General features: G+C 41.4%; 1 protein-coding gene across 1 annotated transcript in view; it reads left to right on the plus strand.

Annotated features, from left to right (window-relative positions):
• The first annotated feature begins 1,763 nt into the window (after positions 1–1,763).
• Positions 1,764–22,896, plus strand: part of atp2b2 (ATPase plasma membrane Ca2+ transporting 2) — a 50,050-nt gene continuing 28,917 nt past the window's right edge. The window contains exons 1-5 of the mRNA XM_088389229.1: positions 1,764–1,960; positions 7,760–8,338; positions 19,891–20,091; positions 21,485–21,742; positions 21,925–22,050. Coding sequence (XP_088245355.1) covers positions 8,137–8,338; positions 19,891–20,091; positions 21,485–21,742; positions 21,925–22,050 — 787 coding nt within the window. The 5' untranslated portion in view covers positions 1,764–1,960; positions 7,760–8,136. The remainder of the gene's footprint in view (positions 1,961–7,759; positions 8,339–19,890; positions 20,092–21,484; positions 21,743–21,924; positions 22,051–22,896) is intronic.

The following is a 22,896-nucleotide window of genomic DNA, read 5'->3' on the forward strand; positions in this document are numbered from 1 at the left end:
GAGTGTTGTCTGTGTGTGTATGTGTGTTTGCGAAATACATGCATGGTATAGAAACAACAATAAGACATCAACATTGAAAACAATTCCCTTTATTTATTATTATTTTTTATTTTATTATTATTTATATTACACTTTTTTTATATAATTATTTGATGAGGGTTCAGGCAACAACCAATTACGGCTCAGCTTGCTAATGTCACATGACCAAACCCATTGTTGGGTTACCTGGGTTCTCAGCACATGTGATGTCAATTTCAGTCGAGAGAAAGTGACAAAATGTGTTTGTTATTAAATGTACATGAAAAATAATGAACATAGGAAATGAATGAATTTTTTACTGCTGAAAATGGCTCAACAAGCGCATTATCCCTTTAGACATTTATCGTCTATTCTGAAAAGAAACAGACAACTTTATCAATAAAAGATACGACTATCGGCATAGTCTTCAAGCTGTGCAGAAAGTACAAAGTGTAACAGATGTACCTTGGCCAGCAAGCTTCCATTATTGATAGGAGTCAAGAATAAAAAGACACACAGGTAAAAATAAATGTTACTTTGAGGCTGTTATACATTTTTCATACAGCTCTGGTCATGGATTTGATGCAGGTATCCTTAATGAAGCGGCAAGCGAAGGCTATGGCCTAACATACTGCAGATGCCCGGACCACCCGCACCTGGTGGTACCTGCAGCGCTAGGCTGCGTGTCCTCTCCTGCTCTTCCTCGCAGCTTTTTGGTGCACTGCAGTTCTGGAATCTTTCAGACTGCGCTGCATTGATATTCAAAGCCTGTGTCTGATCCCCATCACTGCTCTCCTTCCCTCTCTCTTGCTCTCACTCTTTAGGTCGTTCTGTCTTTTCCTGTAATGTCCAAGTTAAATAGTCTTAACAGCTGTTCTGTAAAACTAACGCTCTGCTTGAATCTCACTCGGAGTACTCTCCGACTGAGTCAACTATTGCTTCTCTGTGTGACAACTTTACAAAACTCACTGAAAATGTTAGATGGTGGATTTCTGAAATATCGGGAATTGTCGTAAGTTGGCATCCAATGGGTTTTGTATCGTAACATTTGGCTGCTTTGTTCCCGCAACGAAAAATCTTCAGTGACTTTAACAACTTGGTGTCATCCGTGTTTAACGTAAAGTATCTTCTCACGGCTGATGTGGCTCTTGCTCCTCTTGCCAGGTTATGTCAGACTGCTAAGGCGGTACTTGTGGTGTTGCATCAAAGTATTTTCCAAGTACAAGCGCAGACAACACACCAGTGTATCCCTAATTGCCCTATCATGCTCCACAGTCTCTACTTTACTGCTGCGTGCCCTCAATCTCCAAAAACAGAAGCTCCATGTTCTCCTCCATTATTTCCACAGCATGCCTTTCTTGACGTTTCCAACAATTATATCAGAGCCCTGGACATGTCTTGGAGGGTGACTTCTTTACTGATAGCACATTTCCAGATTTTGGCACTTGACCTTTTCAACTGGAGCATAATAATGCAATGAGTCCCAAGTAAGTGGCTTCAACCTGGAGGGACTGAAAAGGACTCTACCCTCATTAGAGTCTGACCTCTTTCTCTTTGCCCTTTTTTGCCTTCCCACCATCTCATCCCATCGTCAGGTGGGATGTTTTTTTAAGGAACAAAAAAAAAACGCCTTGTCGCAGAAACACACACACACAGCACCCCCGCTGCCCGCCGACATGGTACAGGCTGTGCAGTGAGATGGCCCCAGCTGAGGCGGCAGCACAGTGAGAGAGAGAGAGCTGCTCGCAGTCTCAGTCTCCTCACACACTCACACACACACGCACACTCACACACACCTACACTCACATTCACACACACTCACACACATTCAGCACATTGCTGCGGTGGTTAGTCCGCCGCCGCCGACACCGTCGCAGCCGCATGTGCTGGTGCGCTCGCAGGTGGATTGTAGGACTGCGGGTGACTGTAATCTTGATGTCATGTAAGTGATTTTTGTCATATTGTGTGGATTGAGATGCAAAATCGTCATGGAATGATGTGTTTTATCATCCCTGTTATGTATGTTCACTGCACATCTTTGTAGGTGACTCCTGCTTTTTGCCATCTGTTAATATTAGTAGGGACCGCTACCTCATTGATGTCGCCCAACCGGGGAGCGTGTACAATGAACGGCCGACTTGTCGCGGGTTCGACTGCCCGCGGCGACTGCTTTGGCAGATATGTCAACGTACCCGAAGATCACTGTTAAGACAAGCGAGATTCCCATGGGGATTTATTATAGCCGCTATTGGAAAGCGGGGATGGCTGAATGACCTCAACCATACTAATGCGTCGCCGCCATCAAGTCCCTTTACTGCTCACCATTTTTTTTGCAGAGTTGGCTTCGATGTCCATTTTTATACTCTTCAATATTGCTAGATTTTTTTTAAACATCTTATTACCAAAGGAAGATGCAAAATGCATGCTCCAATGCGGTTGAGTCATTTCTGGACTATTCCATGTTGGCTCAAACAGGTACCACAATGATTGGCACCCCCAGCAGAAGAATGTCCAAAAATGGTCACCTGTAGACTAGTTAGAACAGGTTTACCACTGTTGTTGATATTGGTTGGTTGGAACAGTATGACTCAGATATTTTGATACTCTCCACAACTGTACTGAATAATTCCAAAAACGTCCTACAATCGTGGAAACTTTGGTTGGTCTTTGGTTGGTTACTAGTTCTCAAAACCTCCCTGAAAAAGACTTGATCCAACAGTTTTCAGGCCAATATCCAATTTATGCTTCTTGTCAAAAAAATCCTTGAATATCTCATCTGTGTTCAACTCTAAAAGAGACTTTCTAGACTCAAATGAGCTTCGCTCAAAACTGCAATCAGGCTTCAGAAAAAAAGCACAGCACTAACCCTGCTGTTATAAAAGTGATCAATAATATACCCGTTGCACTTTTGATTGACCCGTCAACTGATGTAGGCTTATCAGTTTTGGCTTGTGAGGTCATGTGGTTTCCTAGTTCGTTAATCATTTTAGTGACAGAATGCAACATATTGCTGGAGTCGTGAGCATCCAAAAGGGGGTCCCTCAAGGTTCTATATTAGGATCTTTCCTATTCATTTATGAGTTGGAATGAAATGTGCATGTTGCTAATATGCCGATGACACAATCATTTACTCTGCTTTGGCTCATCTCCTGCTAATACTATTGAATCTCTGCAGGGATGTTTCATTGAAATGCATCACACACTTCTGCCGCTAAAACTAGTCCCCAAAACTAAATTAATGATTTGAAACTCCAGGGAGGGTCTGCAAGTACTACCCGCAGTGTTCACTCTTGAGAGAAATGGAATTGAGATGGTTCATCTGTACAAGTGTCTTGGTATTTGGATTGATAATGCTCTTACTTTCAAAACCCTGCTCAAGTGGAATGGGCTTCTTTGTTTACCAGGAAAATGGTGCAAAAGTGCATCTAAAATTGGTCCAGGTTTTGGTCTTATTCACAAATGTTGACCATAAAAAAATTGTACCATGCGTATTCGTATTACCAAGATGTGCTTTTAAGCACAAGTGACGTTGTGGGGACCTTGTGCTGAAGGCCATTGCTTTATGAAAGATATCGTAAGAGATGGGTCTCTAAATTATTTTGGTATCCTTCAACCGTACTAAACTTGACCACACTGTCTGTTACTGTTGTATGGAACATTTTGTTTTCGGTTCCTTCCTTTAGTGCCATTCGGTTCCTTCCTTTCGTGACAAATAGTACTATTTTCTGTCTGTCGATTGAAGGCACATACTTGACACTGGGATCATGAATTGGTTTTATTTTCATGATGTCATATAGTAGTTTTAAATAACTTTCTGCTCTAGGAGTTTTAAAATCATCAGTCCAGTCAATGGCTGCTTGTGTGGCTGGAACATCATGTACAACTAATAGTCACAACCTGCTCTGCAGATTGACTGTTTGGAACACACGGGTGCTCGCTTCGCAACTTCAAATGTCACGTTATTGACTGCAGTCCGAGTGTGAGCACATTAGCCGCAATTTACTCAGTGGCTAATTGGGAAAAAAATGAAAAATGTGAGTGTAACGTCTCAGTACAAGAAGCATGATGAAGAGGCCAAAGGTACCCTTCATTTTACATCGCCAAGATGTCCTAAATGTATTTGGAGCATTGTGCTGTCCTTCTTAAGTTCTCCCATCTCTACTGCCGCTGGCCAGCATTTCAGGCCAATGTCAATTTTTATAGAAGCACCACTGTGCTCTTAAAGTGCATCGCCCCTTCTCAATTCTGCCTTCTTAACAAGACATCTATAATGCTCAAAATTAATGGCACTAGTTTTGGGAAGGGCTTTTGTTCCTCCTCGTCATTCACTCATGCCTACAAATGTCACAGGTTGGATCAGTTTCAGTCTTTCAGTCTGCTTTTGGTTTTGCCCATACTGAGATTGGCCAGCATTTCAGACACCACTGGTGCAAGTATTAGATGGCAATCATTTTAGCAACACCATTGAGCTCTAAATAGAATGAAATCATTCAACTTACCAAGACCTTTAATTTAATTCATTTAATTCTTGGGGAAGCTCCGCTTACACTTTTCACAAATTAGCATTCCAACACTGACGAAAGGTCAAAAGGAAACAGGACAGGTTATGTGTGAAATTTCCATCCCTCCTTCCATCCCTTTTTAAAGTTTGCAAAATATTGACAAGGACACTATAAATGCATTTAAAATGGCGAGCAGCGACTCTCCTGATCCTTTTCTTTTGTTCTATTAGCAGCACGATAGACCTGCTCTACTAGCCAACCATTTCCATTCCGCCTTATCTCCCTGTAGACAGCTGAATTCAAAGATAGACCAACGTCCCTTTCTCTTTCCAATCCTCCTCTTTAGGCCTGATGCCCGTTGTCCTAGTTTTCAGTTAAACCTAGCCAAATTTGAATATTAAAGATAAAAAAATGATATTACCCATTACACATCATCTGAAGGTCTTCTTTAATTTTTATTTAGGTAGTGAGTGAATATTTATTTAATGAATTGCTTAATTAATGTATTTTTTAAAGTACTGTGTAAATAGGTCGGTGATTATGAAATTTGATTTCAGTTGTGAGTCTCCCAATCGTTTAATTAATTCATTACCACTATATACATATTAGCTATGTTTTTTTCTATCCCTAAGTCATTAATTATATTTACAATTTTGTGCTTGCTGTACTAAATGACAATCCGTTATTTACATTTCCCTATTTTTCCTAAAGGTTGGATGGCAGACTATTTGTTACAATTATAAACAGGATTACTGTGTGTTTATTACTGTGGTTGTAGTTTATATTGGTGTGCTGCACCCCACTACATCATACTGAGAGGACATAATAATATTTGGGTGACCTTACCTAATGTTGTGGTAGCTTGTGAGTCAATCATCCTCAGGGGATTCTCCTGCAGTGCTTTTCCTCAGAGGCAGGGGGCGCTGTGTGCCAGTGCTCTGCTGCTGCTGCTGCTGCTGCTGCTGCTGCTGGTGCTGCAGTGGGCACAGCTCAAATCTCAGCACTGTGCTCAAGGACATTTTGAGAAAGCATGTCAATGTAAGAACTTGCTTTCATGGTTAGTGCTCGTAGTCAAAAAGTTTATTGCTTATTACCCGTCATTTGCATATTGTGTGTTTGATCAGGTGTTAAATGCATCTGCTCAAATTCAAGCTCGCAACCCATATGGTATCCACCTCCATAAAGTCCAATTAGACTTTCACGTTTTAATTACAGTATTCACATGGTTGGCATTTTGTCCTGCAGCGTGGGCTTGTGTAAGTCATTAGTCACTGTCAGGTCATGAGTGCAAAAAGTGAGTGAAAGGAGACGCGGTGGGAGGTTGGAGGGGTGTGGGACTCTTCAAGGAGTCTCACAAGGGGGCGCTGTAGTTTTTAGATCACTTATGTAAGACTCAAATTCAATTCTAGACTCAAATGTGTAAAGATGATTTCTGGCCCACAATGATCAAATTGATTAAGTGTTGAATCGGCAAACAGTAAACATCAATACTAATATAAATGTGCATGTGAGGTGCCGATATTATTCTTGTCCACTTGGGGACACCATCCCCATGTTCCATACTGTAGTATCTGTAACTTTGAAGGTGTATGGCTTTAAAAGGCATGCGACACATTGCACTTCTTAGTTCTGTTATCAGTTAACATCAGTCGGGTTCTCGTTCGGAAACCAAAAACTCTTTGCACATGTTTGAAATGAAAATTAATTATAATTTGTAGACTGGTAATGTTACAGTCACGAGTAATGAATCATGTCGGTTAAAATTAGCCTGAAGATTGGTTAAAACTTGCAAATATAAATGTAAACCTTTAGATTGTAATTGTGATGGGCAAGCCTGTGTCAGATTAGAAAGGTTGTTCTTTCAGAATAACCAGGATTCTTGTGATACCAAAGAGAAATTCCATCTTTTCCATTTAGAATTCTGTTTTATACGGTACCGCCTGGTTCTCTTCAAAGACAAACATCTGGGTTCAATGGCTGAGGTAGAGTTGGGGGATCTGTCTGTTCCTGTGGATGATGTCATTTCTTTGTAGGCGAGTGATGTAGTTTCACTCCTCAGTTTGGTGCTTGATTATGTCTACACACACACTCACACACTCGTTCCTGGGAGATCATTTGTTTGCTTTCATTTAGAGGATCTGGCCGACACAGATGACCGCCTTGGCGTGCGCACAGTACGCCCGACGTCTACTTGGCCAGTACCGTTGGAAAGCTTGGAGAAAAAAAGATTAAGGGAGTGAAGCAGTACTAAGTGGAGTAACTATAAAACAAGACAACACAAACAAGACTAATGCAAGATAATTATTTGGATTATTATTCAGTGCCCATGAGGATTCTTTTCTTCCAATGTGACCAAGCAAAATGGAAGCAGCAGAGTATGTTGTGATGAATAATAAATACTTTACTATCACTGGCGTCGGGCCAAAAAAGCCTATCGCAAAATTTCTTTCCCCCCACAAATTTCTATTACTGGTCACTGGTCAATTCCCACACGAGGGGGTTATTTCTGCAAATTGTTGCCCAAAAGAAAGTGCAGAATATTTTTTTTTTATATATTGATATCAGTACGAGTACCAATTCTCAACAAATATCATTAGTACATATTTCAACCAATGACATACAATTTTGAAGAATGACCTTTTTTTCCTGATACAAAGCAAAAAGCAGTTTGCAATAGAATAAACAAAATGATCGGCAGTGACAACTATACGTGAATGACTGCATAATCGTGAGTACAACTGTCCAAAGTATCTTTTCTTGTCGTCTTGAAGTGACAGCGTCCGATGAAACGGACCTCGATGAGACAAGTGATGCCAAAGCACACCCACAACCCCCCACCCCACACACACACACACGCACACTCCATGTCGGCCCACCCTCCCCAGTGCCAGTGCGACGCTGCGTGCCACCTCTTCCATTTTGTCGTCAGAGCAGCTCCCGGCCTACCGCCCCCGCGCACACACCTCCTCTCCTCTTTCATCTGAGAGGAGCATCCTCTTCTCTCTCCTCCTCATCCTCGTCCTCTCGCCCGTCGCGCTCTCTTTCTCTCCCCGCCTCTCTCTGGTTGTCCTCAGAATGAGGTTAGCAGCTCCGTTAGCGGCGCTAGATCAACACAGAAGCGGAGGAGTTACCGCAGTGGCGGACTGTGCTTGTACCACCGCGCGACATTCCCGCGCCGTCCTTCACGCTCTGTCCTCTGGAAACTAACCTCCTCCTCCTCTGTCCCTCCGTCTCTCCAGTAGTGATGCAGAGGACCACCATGTAGAAGCGGCCGCCGTATCGCAGAAATGGGAAGCCACGCATGGAGCGGGTCTGGACTGCAGCCGTGGTGAGCCTGAGCCCCCGCACCCTCCAAGCCTCGCGACCTTCTCAGGACCTGACCACAGGGGCCGTCCGACGCTCACCTGGATGCTCCCCAGTCTGTGCTTCGTCGCCCCTCTCCCTCCAACCTCCTCTTCCCTCTTCTGCTGCTGAAACAGATGCTCCAATAATTGGATTTTGCCCTCCTTTTTAATATCTCCACAAGTGGCACTCTCGCTTATTTATTTTTCTCTACTTGAATCCCACTTTGGAGACTGATCCCATCGCTATTAGCAATAACTGACCGGCTGGCATCATGGGAGACATGTCCAATAGCGACTTCTATGCCAAGAACCAAAGAAATGAGGGCGCCAACCACGCGGCGGGCTTCGGCTGCTCGCTCATGGAGCTGCGCTCGCTCATGGAGCTTCGCGGCACCGAGGCGGTGGTCAAGCTTCAGGAAGACTACGGGGGAGTTGAGGGACTGTGCAAACGACTGCAAACCTCACCCACGGAAGGTGAGTCCCCCATCACCACACTCACACACTCTCCTGTTCTTGTGCATGCGGGTTATCTGGTACTGATGTATCCATGACACTATCCCATTGGGATGGAGTTTTGGAGGAAGCGCTTGTAGGAACATCCTCACAATGGAGGGAGACCCTTTTAAAATGTAGCTCTTTCGCCAGGTTACCTGCTAAGTATGCATAGGGCTGTCATGCGTCACTCCCACCTGCCGCCTTCCACGTCAGAGTATCCTCCTCAACTGGACTTGCTGTAATTACACTACTCAATGGCAAATTTTAAGATAAGATGCCTTTATGTAACCCTAGATGTATTTTTCCTGCTTTATCTTGGCCTATTAGGGGGTGGTGTCGTGCCCGGGACACTTAAATTAAGATTAAGAAGAAGAAATTTGCAATTGATCTTTATTAATCTAACTTATTTTCACACATTGAGAAGAATATAGGCTATATTATTTGTCTTTGTCACGACACTATTTGTGTGTGAATGTTTGTAATTTGCTAATATTCTATTAACCTCACGATTAGCCTGACAGCGTGATGTGAATTTATATGGAGTGCCTGCGATGTTTCTTCTTGTATTTAAATATACAATGAGCGTAATCGTTTTTGTTGTGTGGTTAGGTTTATTTTAAGCTCCGCCTTGGGAGTCATTAAGCAATTAATGTATAGCATTGGTTCTTTATACACAAAATACGGTGCGACGTATGTACCGCCGACAGACTGTAAAACAATACTCACAGGCATATAGTCTTCAACGTTTATTTAAAAAAAATACTGATATTATTGCTTCAGCTTACTGAGCTAGTAGCGAAACTCTTCTTCCTGTCTGTGCAATACTGTCCCCAGGTGGCAAAGTTGCACACACCAGAAGGAACAGCACAATGGCCATTGAATTGAAGCGGAAAATGTGCCCAAAAATGTTTTGTTCTTTATATTTTATTTGTTATTGCTTTATGGTTGTATAAAAAATGTGGCTAGAGCAGATTAATGGCGTTTCAAATAATGTCAATGGAAAAATTTGTAGTTATTAGTGTTTTACATTATGAGTGTAATTGCTGAAACAATTAAGACTCATAGGCACCACTGATTAAATAGCAATTATTATTTTTTTCGCTATATCTGGGTGGGCTTGTTCCCCGTAAATAGTTGATTAACGACATGACAGTAATGTGCCAGCTTTAATATTAGTACACACATTTGTAGAATGTTGCTGTGTGTATGGTTCCAGCCCTCATTCTTCATCATATATTTACTGTATTAATTATCACCCTGGCTTGGCACTTCTGGAGTCATTTAAGCACACATCTGCATTTTTAAAATGCTCCTCTCAACAGTGCCTTCTTCTAAAGTCAGCCTTCAAGGCACCTGCTTGTTGCAGGATGGTCTTAATAAACAAGATTACACACGGAGTTGCATAACAAGTGCGGTGAATGACTCAGACAGGATTCGCGGTGCAATGCGATGCCCGCAGCGTGGCGAGCGATATTTGAAAATGAAACTGTTTTGCAAAGTGCGATAAAATTAGCTTAAGTGACACATAATTTCTCACTAGCGTCCATTTTATTAGCGTTCTAAACAGCGGCGGAGAATTAACTGCCCGTGGACCCGCACCAAATCAAAGACCCAAGTCATAAACACCCTGAAATAAATACAAGAAGGAATTTAGTAAATATTAATGACGTTTTACATATCTCTCAGATCACATGTCTTAAATCCTGGTGTGAGAATACCACCTCAGATACTGTCCATTCAACTGTTTTATATTCATGATTATTCTTGTATTTTTTTTTTTACTATTGTGTTTACATAGGTCACAAAGCTAATTTAACTTACACATTCGGGTTACGTCCCCCTCATAAAAATTGTCATAAACCCCCAGTGCAACTTATTTTAAGCATTTATGTATTTTGTGCTCTTTCTGAATTGCCACAAAATGGCAGCCGTCTAAATAGGACTTCTCAATCATGCATTTCAAACCAATTGAGAGGCAAGCTTCGCTTGTCACGGAGGAGGAGCTCAATTTCGCCGGGGTTGTTCGTGGAAGTTAAGTGTTTTTGATGCATGTCCATGCTCTATTTTAAAAATCGTTTAGAGTAACACAATTGTTTCAATTGCTCAAAACGTCTGATGAACTGCAAGATTTAGTGTCGACTTGAGATTAATTCGCTGTCCAGCAACGCGTTATTTCTTTTGTGCCGCGTTGTCCTTTGTCTTGGATACGTGTTTGTGGCTCTGTTCTCTCAGTGAGAATCATTAATTGATAGAATGCATTATTCCGCTGTCATTTGCATTAGCGATCCCAGGTGATGCGTGTTTACGCCGTATCGGTCCGTTCTGTGTGGCTGAGTCGCAAAACACATGTTACGGGAGAAATACGATCGCGCTAATTAGCTGCGAGGGTATTGCTTTGCGTGCACGTAGAGGCCCTCGAGGACGGCTGACCTCTTGCAGCCCCTGCTGCCTCGACTGGCCCTTTCACATGATACCCACGGATAGCTAGAATCCATTATGCAGCATGTATGCATAAGGGTCGCTCCAATTGAAATTCCAGTTTCACTCGAGTTCTTCAGCCACTGGTTATTTATTAATCTGCTTCGTCGCAGTAGTAAGTTTTTTTTTTTTTAATCCATGAATTTTCTATACATCTTCTCATAAGTGTCGTGGTTAGCTACCTATGGGGATCATTCATTCCAGCTCACCTTTGGGAAGAAAAGTGAGGGATCTTCCAGTAGAGCAAAACTCAGTATTCCGGTCATAATCTAATTAAATTAGTTTATTTATTGTCAGACAAATGTGGCATTAATCATTTTAGAAATAAATTTAAAAAAAAAATATTTTAATTTGGTGCCGTTTTTAACCTGCCATATTATATATACGCACTATAGAACCAATTGTAAGTATATATGTAATCAACAAGCACTCGTGGGAAAATTTGTTTCCATTGTTAGGCTCTTAATTGTTGTTGTAGCTTTCTTATTTACAGCAAAAAGGCTAATTACGATCAAATTAATCTTTCCATTGTGATACAAATTAAGGATAATCACATTTAAAGAGAATCCTGTTGCATCACGCACCGTCAGCGCGGTGGCCTTGCAGGTTCGGAAATGCTATCAGCTTTTCCACCATTCCATTTATTTAATGTTAATATTTGATCAAAGTGACCTTAATTAAGAAATCATTTTTCAAGTGACCTTTATACTAAAACTTTATTACAACAGGCTCCTCTTGATGCTCATTTACTAACTAAATGTATTTTCTTCAAGTTTCCCCCCAATATTTTTTTCTGTTTTCGAATCCATTGCATATATTGATTGTATGTGGTTGACATGACAATGCGGAGGCGGGAAGCCCACAGCATGTGTTGTTGTATAGGTGAATACGAGGTGAAGAAGCTAGTGTTCCCCTCAGGCGAACAGCAGGTGAATAAGTCATGCTAGGGCAAGATGGGATGTCAGTGAATTCACAGCTCACTTTCACAGATATTCCGACAGGATGCTATAGATGCGACTCTTGGTTACTCACGGAACAGGAAAGGGAGCTTACAGCGTTTGCTGACGCTACGCATTCCGCTCTCGAAGGCCGCATCGCCTCGGTCTATCAGGTTGAATCTTTGATGAAGTGAGAACAAGTCTTGACTTGACCTACAAATATGAATCAGCTGCCCACAACTATTTTCCATGATAACCATGTGTGGTGTACGTGAGATGTCTGAAAACAGCAGGAGTTAAAATCCACATCCAGTACACTGTGCTAGAAAATGAAGACAATATAGTTTCTGATATTAATCTAGACGCTATAAACTTCTCATTACACCTTCAACCTGCCCTTTCTCCTCTGCTCCCTTTTATTTTTATCTGTCTTTTTTGCGCCTCTGCTCCCATTTCTATTTCCATTTGCTGGTCGGTCGCCTGTCCCAGCGGGCCGCTGCAAAGCGTAGCCTAAATATACCTGCTCTACATCTGTAACCTTTATCATTTCTCCTTCCTTTGCTCGCTGGTTAACAAGGCTAGAAAAGTAGCACGTCCTTTTAAAGGTTAAATCAGTTTTTTTTTTTTTTTTTTAAGGTGATGAGGCAGTGTAGCAATGCGGGGGGACACATGCTGGACGGAAGCCAGTTGTGTTTGGCACAAACCCCAAAGGGTCATGACCTTGTGTTTCTTTCACCGGTGGCCGGCTACATCCTTCTTTCTTCCCGGGAGAAGGCTTTGGTGAAAACAGCCCACTTGCGTTTCTTATCGTCATATGATCCCTATGCCCCTGCACACCCCGACACTATTGATCATGAGTGAATTATTATGTGGCAATTTGCATCCTTTTTTCGTACAATCTGAAAACGAGGTTGAGGATGGATGGCAGAGAATGTAGACAAAAAGTATATAAATAAGGAAAAGTCAGGTTTCATTCAAATAATCCGACAGTCAACTGTTAGGGCAAAACCTTCCCAAATGCTTACAAAGTTTTTGTATGAATGTGACTCAAGATCTTTGCATTTATCAATGTCAGAATGATCTAAATTTGGATCTGTTTGTCCTTTTTTAAGGTCAGTGTGACACGTTATTGCACTCATCAGCTCCAAACATCTATTTTGCTTCTGCATGTCCCGTTTCTTTTTGGGAAGCTGAAGATTATCGTAGCTGACTTTGTGGACAAAACGTTTGACTTAGTGGCGCCAGATCACCCACCATTTCTTCAAATCAAATCCCCAGCGTGTGATGGGTGCTAATTTCCAAACCTCGCCTTCTCTCTTCCCTGATGATCATACTAATCACACCCCCCTCCCTCCAAATCCGTTCCTGTCTGATGAAGTCTATTTAATCTCTGTCCCACAAGGGATGTCTTGTACGGGAACAAGGACAGTGTCTCCTGGTCCTGTAGCCATTCAGAAGGTTACATTGTAGGCAAGAAAGAGTGGTAATAAAATTGGAGGCAGACAAAATGGAGAACGATGTATCCCAAAGGACAGGTACGAAATACGCTATAAAAACAGATACAATATAGCTTCATGCGGGTTAATGGGTGAATTAATAGTTGTAAATCAGCGTGCTAATATTTTATGAAGATTATCAAGATTGTGTACAAAGAACTCATTTAGTAGCAACTTGACAAGAGGCCGCCATTTGGTGGGATTTAAAAAAAAAAAAAAAAGGGTGAACTCAAAATTTCAAGGCAACAAACTTTGAAACAAAAAGATCAAGGAGATATTTGCAAATAATGATGGTTGACCCTAATTCAAAGACATTTTTTTGATCACATGATCACACATGATCTTGCCATCAGATTGCTGGAAGCTGTACACACACAAAAAAAAACGGGTCTAAATTGAATCATAAGCGACTATCAATTTGAATGATTAAATTATGATGCCATCCTCATCTTCCTATCCAAGTGCTTCTTCCTCTACTATTCCATCGGACATTTCCATTCAGTTCATGTCCCGAAGCATACTCCACTTAGAAGATGGCGGTGTGACAAGTTGACAGACGTGATGCTGTTAGCTGCAAACGCACAGTCCCTCCCTGGCTATAACTGGGTCGTTTCTCTTGGCGTCAGCGCTTTTCCTGGGGTGACCTCTCGCTTTCTTATCCGAACACTCAGTCGGGTGGTAGCAGGACTCTCTCCATTTCAACACATGTTTTTAAGATGCAAAAACCTGGGAGCAAATCCAGCTCTGCTTTGCTTAATAAGGGCATATAATTCTCTCATCTTGAGCCAGAAACCTTCCCCATGTTTATACATAGGATAGGGGGGGGGGCATTGCTTTGAGGCAGTGAAAATATCAGACTGTCATGGCTGTCAAACAACATGACTGCCCCCCCAAAAGAAAACAAAAATTGCAAAGATGCGAAAATAGCCGCAGCTTTATCAGAACTGCCGGATTTGGGAAATCAGTTAATTACTGTTAAACTACTACTTCCTATTTCACTCAATACAGCACTGGCGTGGAAAACAGCATTTGTCCTCATTAGGCTTGCGGATAAAGTGCAGCCTACCCCTTAAATAACTTTTGGGCATTAGGCGGAAGACACTCTTGACTGCTCTCGCGGGTTCACTGTAATACCAAAAGATCAGAGATTGAGCAAATGTCTTACCAGTGACGAATGTCTCACCTTGAAGAGCTTAACGTGGCTCCAGTTTCTCTTCTGACAGAAAAGACAAAAGAGTGTGGAATACTTACCTGTGTTATTTCAGGACTATTGACACAGATGAATCTATGCGACAGATGGATCATTTGTAATTGTTTTGGAAAGGACTTCAAGTACATTTCAATAAGCTACCATTTTCTTTATGGTTTTACTGCTTATGAGCCTAATTAAAGAAATACTTTAAACAAAACAAGACAAAAAATACTTTAAAAAATATTGCTTTTTTCCATCAAAATACTCCAATAGCAAGAATTGTAGAACCCACACACTATTTATTTTCTTTGTTGCTCTTGTACTGGACTAATGATGAGTTTGGCTTTTGGTTACCATGACGACTCCCAGTGTGTAGGAAAGACAATGAAAGAGTTGTCACCATTAATACATAGAAAAAAATGCCAGCAGGTTGATGAAATTTTAATAGCTGACAGTTGTCCTTTTTATTTAACTGTTATGATTATTTCATGACTCTCTCGGCGACTTTGGATATAAAGGACTGTCCCCCCCTATTGTGTTGCGGGTGTATCTGATCCTGAGACTGAAACCAGAGATCTAGATGGAAGATACAGGAAGGTCACACACCCTTACTCCAGCTTTGTCAAGAGTACTCTCACTTTCCATTCCTCCCGAGGATTGTTGATTTATGTACTGTGTGCATTTTCATTACAAATTTCCGTAGAAGACTACACACTGCAATATTGTCTTGTAATAGTATTCGCTATTTTAAATCTTAGACCACAGTTTGTGGAAATGTGGTAAATCCGAACTCCGCATGAATCCTTATGTAAGAATTTTGAAAGTGTTTTTGATTTTTGTTTTGTAATTGTTTTTCTTGCATAACGTTACACAATCCCATTTTCCTGCATTTCAAAACAGAACAAAAACAAAAAATCTCAAGAATCATTGTCATGGTAACAAAAGAGTATGTGTGAGTGTGTGTATTTTGGGTCAGAAGATGGCTAATTTGATGTATGACTACTTCATTTGTTCTTCTCACACACTTTGTTTCGTCTTTACAAAATTGCTCCTAACCTCGATGCCCAGATACATTGTGAAGTGAGATTACAGTGTGTGTGTGTGTGTGTGTGTGTGTGTGTGTGTGAATGTGAAAGAGGGAGCTGTGAGCTGTGTTCTCTCACTCCACTCCGTTATCACTCGCATGAGTCAGACTCATAGAGCACAGTGCCTGACAGCTAAACTCACCCACTTGTACAGCTGCCCACACACGCACGCACGCACACACGCATGCACGCACACACACGCGCGTGCACACACACGTTTTATTTTCTTCATTTGATCTGGCTTCTTGCAAAGCTGTTTAAAAGTGCTCTGAACATTGCATTGTTCTCCTGGGCTATTAAAAATGTTGCCTGCTGGGTTTTTTTGTTTTGTTTTTGTTTTTTCCCCATAAAACCACAACTTCCAAATTTTGTTGCTGATAGTCTTGTAAAGAAAATAGTCATAAACTGATCATTATATGGTGACCGGCAAAAGTAAAAAGTTGATAACTAACCCTAATAAATAAAAAGCTAAAAGTTGCTATCTTACCCTAAAGAGTAAAAAAAAGGAAAACATTTACACATTTATTTCCTGAATAAAAAAATGGCGCAGTCCTCAGCCGTGCGCCCTATAGAGTGACATTCATCTGTTTGTTGTTTATTCCTTATTTGTTTGCCTGTACAGTTACGCAGGCCTAAGATGTGACTGCTCAATAGTGTGTGTGCACAGCTCCGTGTAAGATTTCATGTGAAGTGTTGCTACTCAAGTCATGACACATCACTTGGACCTGGCCTCATGCTGTGCACAACACGCCATCCATCCATCCGTCCGTCCATACATCCATCCTTTCAATGGTCATTTCCATGTGGCTGGACCTGCTGTTGTGTTGGGTGTGGTCCGCTTCCTTCCTTCCTTCCTTCCTTGTTTCATCTCTTTCATTTATGAATGTTGCATGCTGGTAGTGGACAGCCTGGCGCCTCCCATGTGTGTCTTTTTTCTGACCGGGAAGCCGACATACTCATCCCACTGTTGTCTTACAACTAATAATAATTTAGTACGCTCGAGTTAAAGCGCACTCAAACAAATAGAAAGATAACTTGGCATAGGAAACCAATGTCAGATTTACAGATTGTGCTAATTTCATCATTTAATTTTGTTTGTGGCTCAGGTGGCAAAGTTGGTTGCCCAGTCATCAAAAGATCAGTAGTTCAACTTTGACCTCTGACTATTCAAGTGTGTTTCAACGCTGTATATCCTCCCTAATAATACATCTTAGTGAGTAGCATACTTGCCGTTTTCATGTCGGTCACTATCAAGGACATGGTGACACATTTCTCCATCTCGTAACGGCAGTGATAATTAGCCACCTTTTAGCCGCGCGCTCGCTGATGGCTTTTTATTCATGATAGAGATGGCCTCCTCTCTCGGTCGCCGTGTGCTCTCTCTCTCACACACTTTCTCCCTCTGAGTCACACTAGAAGCCTCTCTGCCATTTCTGCTTTTTATTTCAGCTCGCTTTTCAAAAAGCGACTGAGAATGCGCCACGGACGTATTGATTCGCTTAACTTTTCTCACATCAATACGTTGATGATCATCACGGCGGCCTGTTACCATGGCAACTCGAAGGGGGAAAGATGCAAGATCGAATACACAGCCGATACATATCATGAGAATTAATTCGAATATAAACTATAAGCCCTTTGCTGCTCTGCAAGGACATTTAAAGGTCACTGCGTCTTCATATCTGCCGGTCGTCTTTTCCTGTTTTCTACACGCGTGCTCCTGGACACGCCAACGAGGATGTACCGCACACTTAATTTACGGGATTCAGAGTTGGTTGCGGATACTTCCACACGAGTGGGACGCGTACTGTTTCCATAGAGATCTATTTTTAGCCCCTGTTAAAATATGCCATCATATTCCTACTTGGACATAAAAAAAAAAAAAATCCTTATGCAGAGAGTGAGCGAGCGAACGAGGCAAGATGTTTTTTTTTCTTGGTTTTCATGTCCCCGTCTCGTTCGTTTGGAAGCAGGATGTTAGGTAGGCGCTGTTTGTCACAGCAGATTTGAATCAGCGCCAGCAACATTTGACAGATCAGCAAATTAGCAGCCATGAACTGTTAGAGGCAGAACAGACAGCCGCCGTACTGTCTATCTGCCTTTTAACAGCTCTAATTTTGTTTTACAAGAAAACATTCAAGATGATTATCATCCACAATTTGAAACCAAAAGTCTTAATGAAGTCTCCAACCTCTTTCAGTCAAAATCCACAAAACGATAAAAACTTTGCAGACATTTTAAATAAAATTATATATTCTCATCACAACTTATGAAAATGAAATACGTATACTTGTTTTCATGAAAAGTATAATCTCTTAATATTAGCTAAGTTTTCTTTTAAATATGACTGATATGAGGCCCCCTTCAAAAAACTACTTGTCACATTTCTATTTCATCTTTTTTAAATTTCATAGTTTTGAGTATCAAGATACAAATAAAGCATGAATACATTTACACCTAAATATTTGTCTACTTCCGAGGTGTGACAGGAAAGTGATGAAACAGGCGCTGCTATGTTTGACTCAGTAGGAGCTGGCTAATTGCTTATGGCACAGTGTTGCGCAAGGACCAGCATCAATAGACGTGCACGTGTTATGTCTGTCGTGCGGCACCCTTGCGGAAAACAATAAAAGGTGTGAAATTTAGCTTCATACTTTCTATTGGGGGGAAACTAACATCATCCGGTGGACAAATACAAAAGAATATCATAAATTGTTACATTGGTTAATCTCATTTCTTTACAAGCAAGTTTCACGCATGTAGAATATATCTTGTGTTTTGGTTCCCAGGCTTCACAACATGACACACAATTCACCTTTAATCGCATCCCAGGTGCTTCTGACTCACCCGTGCATCAGCCCACTATTTCTGTCCACTCCTCAATGTACACTTGATGAGCAATTAGGTGGGCTGACAGTATTTATCTCACCCAACTAAATCTGCTGCGGAATGCTTCACTTGTGAAACTGATGATCTTCCTGGAAGGAATGAGTCGTTTGCACTGCACTTGCAAAAAGTCAAAACAAATAAGAATAATGATCAAGCGACTTAGAAAATGGATGGATTAATTTGATTTAATCATTCCTTCCATCAATAAATCATACCCCAAAAAGCTTCCATTACCTTCAAGCACATAATATGACATAAAAGAGTTGTGTCTCCATCAGCGCTGAGGTTAAATTCCAATCTCAGATGTTGCACCGAGCCATGAAGTCCCATTACACCGCAGCCCAGACATTAACATGCATGCGGGGCATTCTATTTTTTGATGCTGCAGCACCGCTAACCATGCTAATGATGGCTAACAGCAGTCGATGATGTTTCGTCGCTTTCAACTAGCTCCCTCGCCCGGGTGGAAATATGGGCCACGCGCAGATTTGCATATTTATTGATTTTACATCTTTCCGCCGCGAAAGAATAAACCCTTTGATGCGGTGGGGAAATGTGTTTATTGACGACACGGCTGAAAGGACCTCAAAAGGTCATTAATTGTCCCACACGTGCACGCACGCACACGCCAAGCACGTGCTGGTGGTCACGACTCGCCGAGATGCACCAAAACATGCACGTGTACGCACCATGTGTGATGTGAAACGTGCAACTGCTGCTACTGTGTGAGCTCAGCGACAGAGAATGCTAGGTCCTCTCTCAGAGACAATTAAAAGGGAATGGATAATGACGCTATTTATAGACGGATCTATTTGTAACAAGGGCATTCTCTTACGTAGGAGTGGGGAATGCTTCTCTCTGATCCCCCCGCCACACCACCCGCCCTCCTCATATCTGTTTTTTATTTGATAGTTCATCCACCCCCTCTTGTCATCCACTGGTTGTTTTATGCAGATGTGATGAGCACGTGACACGTTATCAGGTACCATCCAGGGGCACTCCTGGGAGACCCTGGTGACGCACGACCGCGTGACATAACGGCGTGCTGATGTCTGCCCTTGTGTGAGGGTGCACAATGCTGCTGTGCAAACACACTTTGGAGCTACAATGAGAAGCGCGTTAATTCTATAGATAGCCAGCCACGTGGTGTGCTTAGGATCCTGACCTCTTCTTTTCCACCCTTTCTTTCAATCACTGTAATTAAAAAAAACACATATGATGTATATTTTTCAATATTTTAGGAAAACAAAACACATTTTTAAAATACATATTGGTATTTTTTTTATTGTAACACGAACTTAATCATTTGGATGAATAGGTGCATTTTTCCAATTTTTCAGTTTTTTGTTTTCTTGTTAAGGTATTCAGGCCATGCAGATGGTAATATTAGTTTCACATACAATCACTCTGTCATCTTACTGACCATGGCTGTTACATTTAATTTCTATCACAGGACTCACGGGTGCGCAAGGTGACTTGGACAAGAGGAAAGAAGAGTTTGGAAAAAACCTGATACCTCCAAAGAAGCCAAAAACTTTCCTGCAGCTGGTATGGGAGGCCCTGCAGGACGTCACCCTCATCATCCTGGAGGTTGCCGCTCTCATCTCACTTGGCCTCTCCTTCTACCACCCACCTGGGGAGACCAGCGGAGAGTGTGAGTTCACTTATTTTATTTTATTTTATTTATTTGCAAGTCACCTCTTCTGTGATGTCTTCCAATGTGGGAAAGGAGAGTCACAGCCATGGTCAGGTTTCACATTAGAAGGAGGTGGGGCGGCATTTCATCGGATTCACCGCGCATACTTGCTTGTGCACAGGCGTGTTAGCGGGAGGTTAATGAAGTGTCGCGCCGAGAAATAACCTTGGGCACCCACTGTCCATACATTAGCCCCCCGAGCCGTGAAACAGAAAATGAAGAGCCATAACGAGGCGCTGAGTCAGCGCCATCAGACACCACAGCTCGCAGTGTTATGAGAGTAATGGCACACGCCCTACCTCACCAAAAGTGACCAGTCATCATTTTGAAGTTTGTAAAAATGTTAGAGAATGACCAGAGGGAACAAAAATGGTCCAATTTATATTTTGTGTTTAGCATGCTTGGATAATCCATATAAATTCATTGGTTATTAAACACTTTGTGGCGTCAAAGTTGCATGATTGCGTGAATGTTATGAGGTGCCAACTTTTTTTTACTTCTCTTTTTGGTGACTGCCTGTTAAGGGAGCAAAGTTAGAAATGCACACTCGGCAAAAGGAACTGACTGGTGCTGATCATTATGCTCAAAGCTTAGTCGTAAAAAAATAGTCTCCTTTAACTTGTCGATGCATGTCGTGTGGAGATTGAATATTGGAAGCAAGATGCATACACGGCATGATGGTGATTTGCTTTGTAAAAGCGATTGATTTCATGCATCATTATTTTTTGATTATGTGATGTCAGTGCAGCTGTAGATTTAAAAACGGGCTTTGCTATTGACAATTTTTACTTGATATGTTCCTTTTATTATAATATTTCATTTTTTTTCTGCAATGTGATGTTCTCTTTGGTTTATGTTTTAAGTTGGAATTTTATTTTTGTGTTTTGTTTTTGAGTATAGATTTTAATCATTTTTTTGTTCATTTTAATTTATTTCTATTCTATTATTTTACTTAGCTTATGACATTAAATAATGCAGGTTCCAATCCATTAGTTCGGGACAGTAATCGGTGACAATAAATCACTGTGTAGTGAAAAGTAAACAATGAATAAAAGTGCCGTTTTCATGGTCGGGGCTTCAGCACCATGGACAGCGACCATGTTGCTTCAAGCTGTTGTGGCGCTGTTATCACACGTTGCTCATTCATTGATGGGCTAATGCATTTGTGCACACTAAGTTAAAGCAAAAAATTCCAAATTAATAGAAATATATTATATTTAAACTTTTTACCAATACAATGTCCACCACACAGATGCCGGTGTGTTGTTTATTTGTATAAGTGGATGATGACCCGAAGCAACATGTCCATCCAACACATTAAATCACATATAAAACCGTCTCAATTGGACAGCTTGCGGCTCGGTGTCGGGCGGCGTGGAGGACGAGGGCGAGGCGGAGGCGGGCTGGATCGAGGGCGCCGCCATTCTCCTGTCGGTGGTTTGCGTGGTGCTGGTGACCGCCTTCAACGACTGGTCCAAGGAGAAGCAGTTTCGTGGGCTGCAAAGCCGCATCGAGCAGGAGCAGAAGTTCCAGGTGGTCCGCGGAAGCCAAGTCATCCAGCTGCCCGTATCGGACATACTGGTGGGCGACATCGCACAAATTAAATATGGTATGTATCTGACTGCATGATTTTTTTTTTTTTTTTTGCCCTTGAGTGCTTCCTCCAAATTCCTCCCTCCAAAAATTTACTATTATTGCTGGTAAAAAAAAAAGACCTTTTATTGATTTGAGCAATGAAAGTGATACGATGAGTGTGAGTGTTATGCCGAGCTCGTGTGGTTTTGTTCTTAGGTGATTTGCTCCCTGCCGACGGAGTGTTGATCCAAGGCAACGACCTGAAGATTGACGAGTCGTCGCTGACCGGAGAGTCTGATCACGTGAAGAAGGCCGCAGATAAAGACCCCATGTTGTTGTCTGGTATGTCAAAGAGCTGGCAAATATAATCCATTTTTCACATACCAATGTTCAAATGTCAGCGTTTCCTCAAAAAAAAAAAGAGAAAAGCCAACTAGAATGTTTCCGTGTTATTTGAGGTTAATCCAAAGTACATTAATTGGTCGGTGTTCAGTTGCACTAAATCTTTCTTTTTATATCTTGCATTCCCTCCAAACACGTTTAATGTGCTATCTTGGCATGAAATCAAACAAAGGAAAAATAGTTGTTCATTATAATTTCAAGGCTGACACTCTTCCCCTTTACGTGATGTTAACTTATCTCCCGAGCATTTTAAAGGTTTGCTGCATCAGATAAATCACATTCTGTAGCTTTAGGAGTTTTGCAATATCTCAGATTAAATTAAGAAAAGGTGGCTTAATCCCCCACTCCTCCGTGGATAATTAGCTGTGTGCCATTTTGCCGCCTTCATTAATTAGCCTCAAATTCACCCAAATTCTTCCAAAGGTTAATCAGGGTCGTGTTGTGTGCGTGCTCTTACTGTTTTTGACCAATTATCATAATTGTCACCTATATTTCAACTGTAGCTCTATAGAAAAAAACTCTAAAGTAAAACCAGTGTAATCTGACAATAGGAATTGAATATGCTTTATCATATTACTATTATAAATAACTGGCCATTTTATTACGTTTTTTACCTTTCTTTGCTGATTGGCTGTTTAATGACCAACATACTTCTTATAGTGAGGCATCCATTTTGACTTACATTTATATGTTGCTAAATATTTTTCCCGACTGCAGGATACAAATTATAATAACAACAGCAATTTTAAAACATACTTTTGCAAACAGGGCAAAAACAAAAATATC

Source organism: Syngnathus floridae, chromosome 11 (assembly GCF_059516105.1).
Source record: "Syngnathus floridae isolate MCC-2025c chromosome 11, RoL_Sflo_1.0, whole genome shotgun sequence".
Lineage (NCBI taxonomy): Eukaryota > Metazoa > Chordata > Actinopteri > Syngnathiformes > Syngnathidae > Syngnathus > Syngnathus floridae.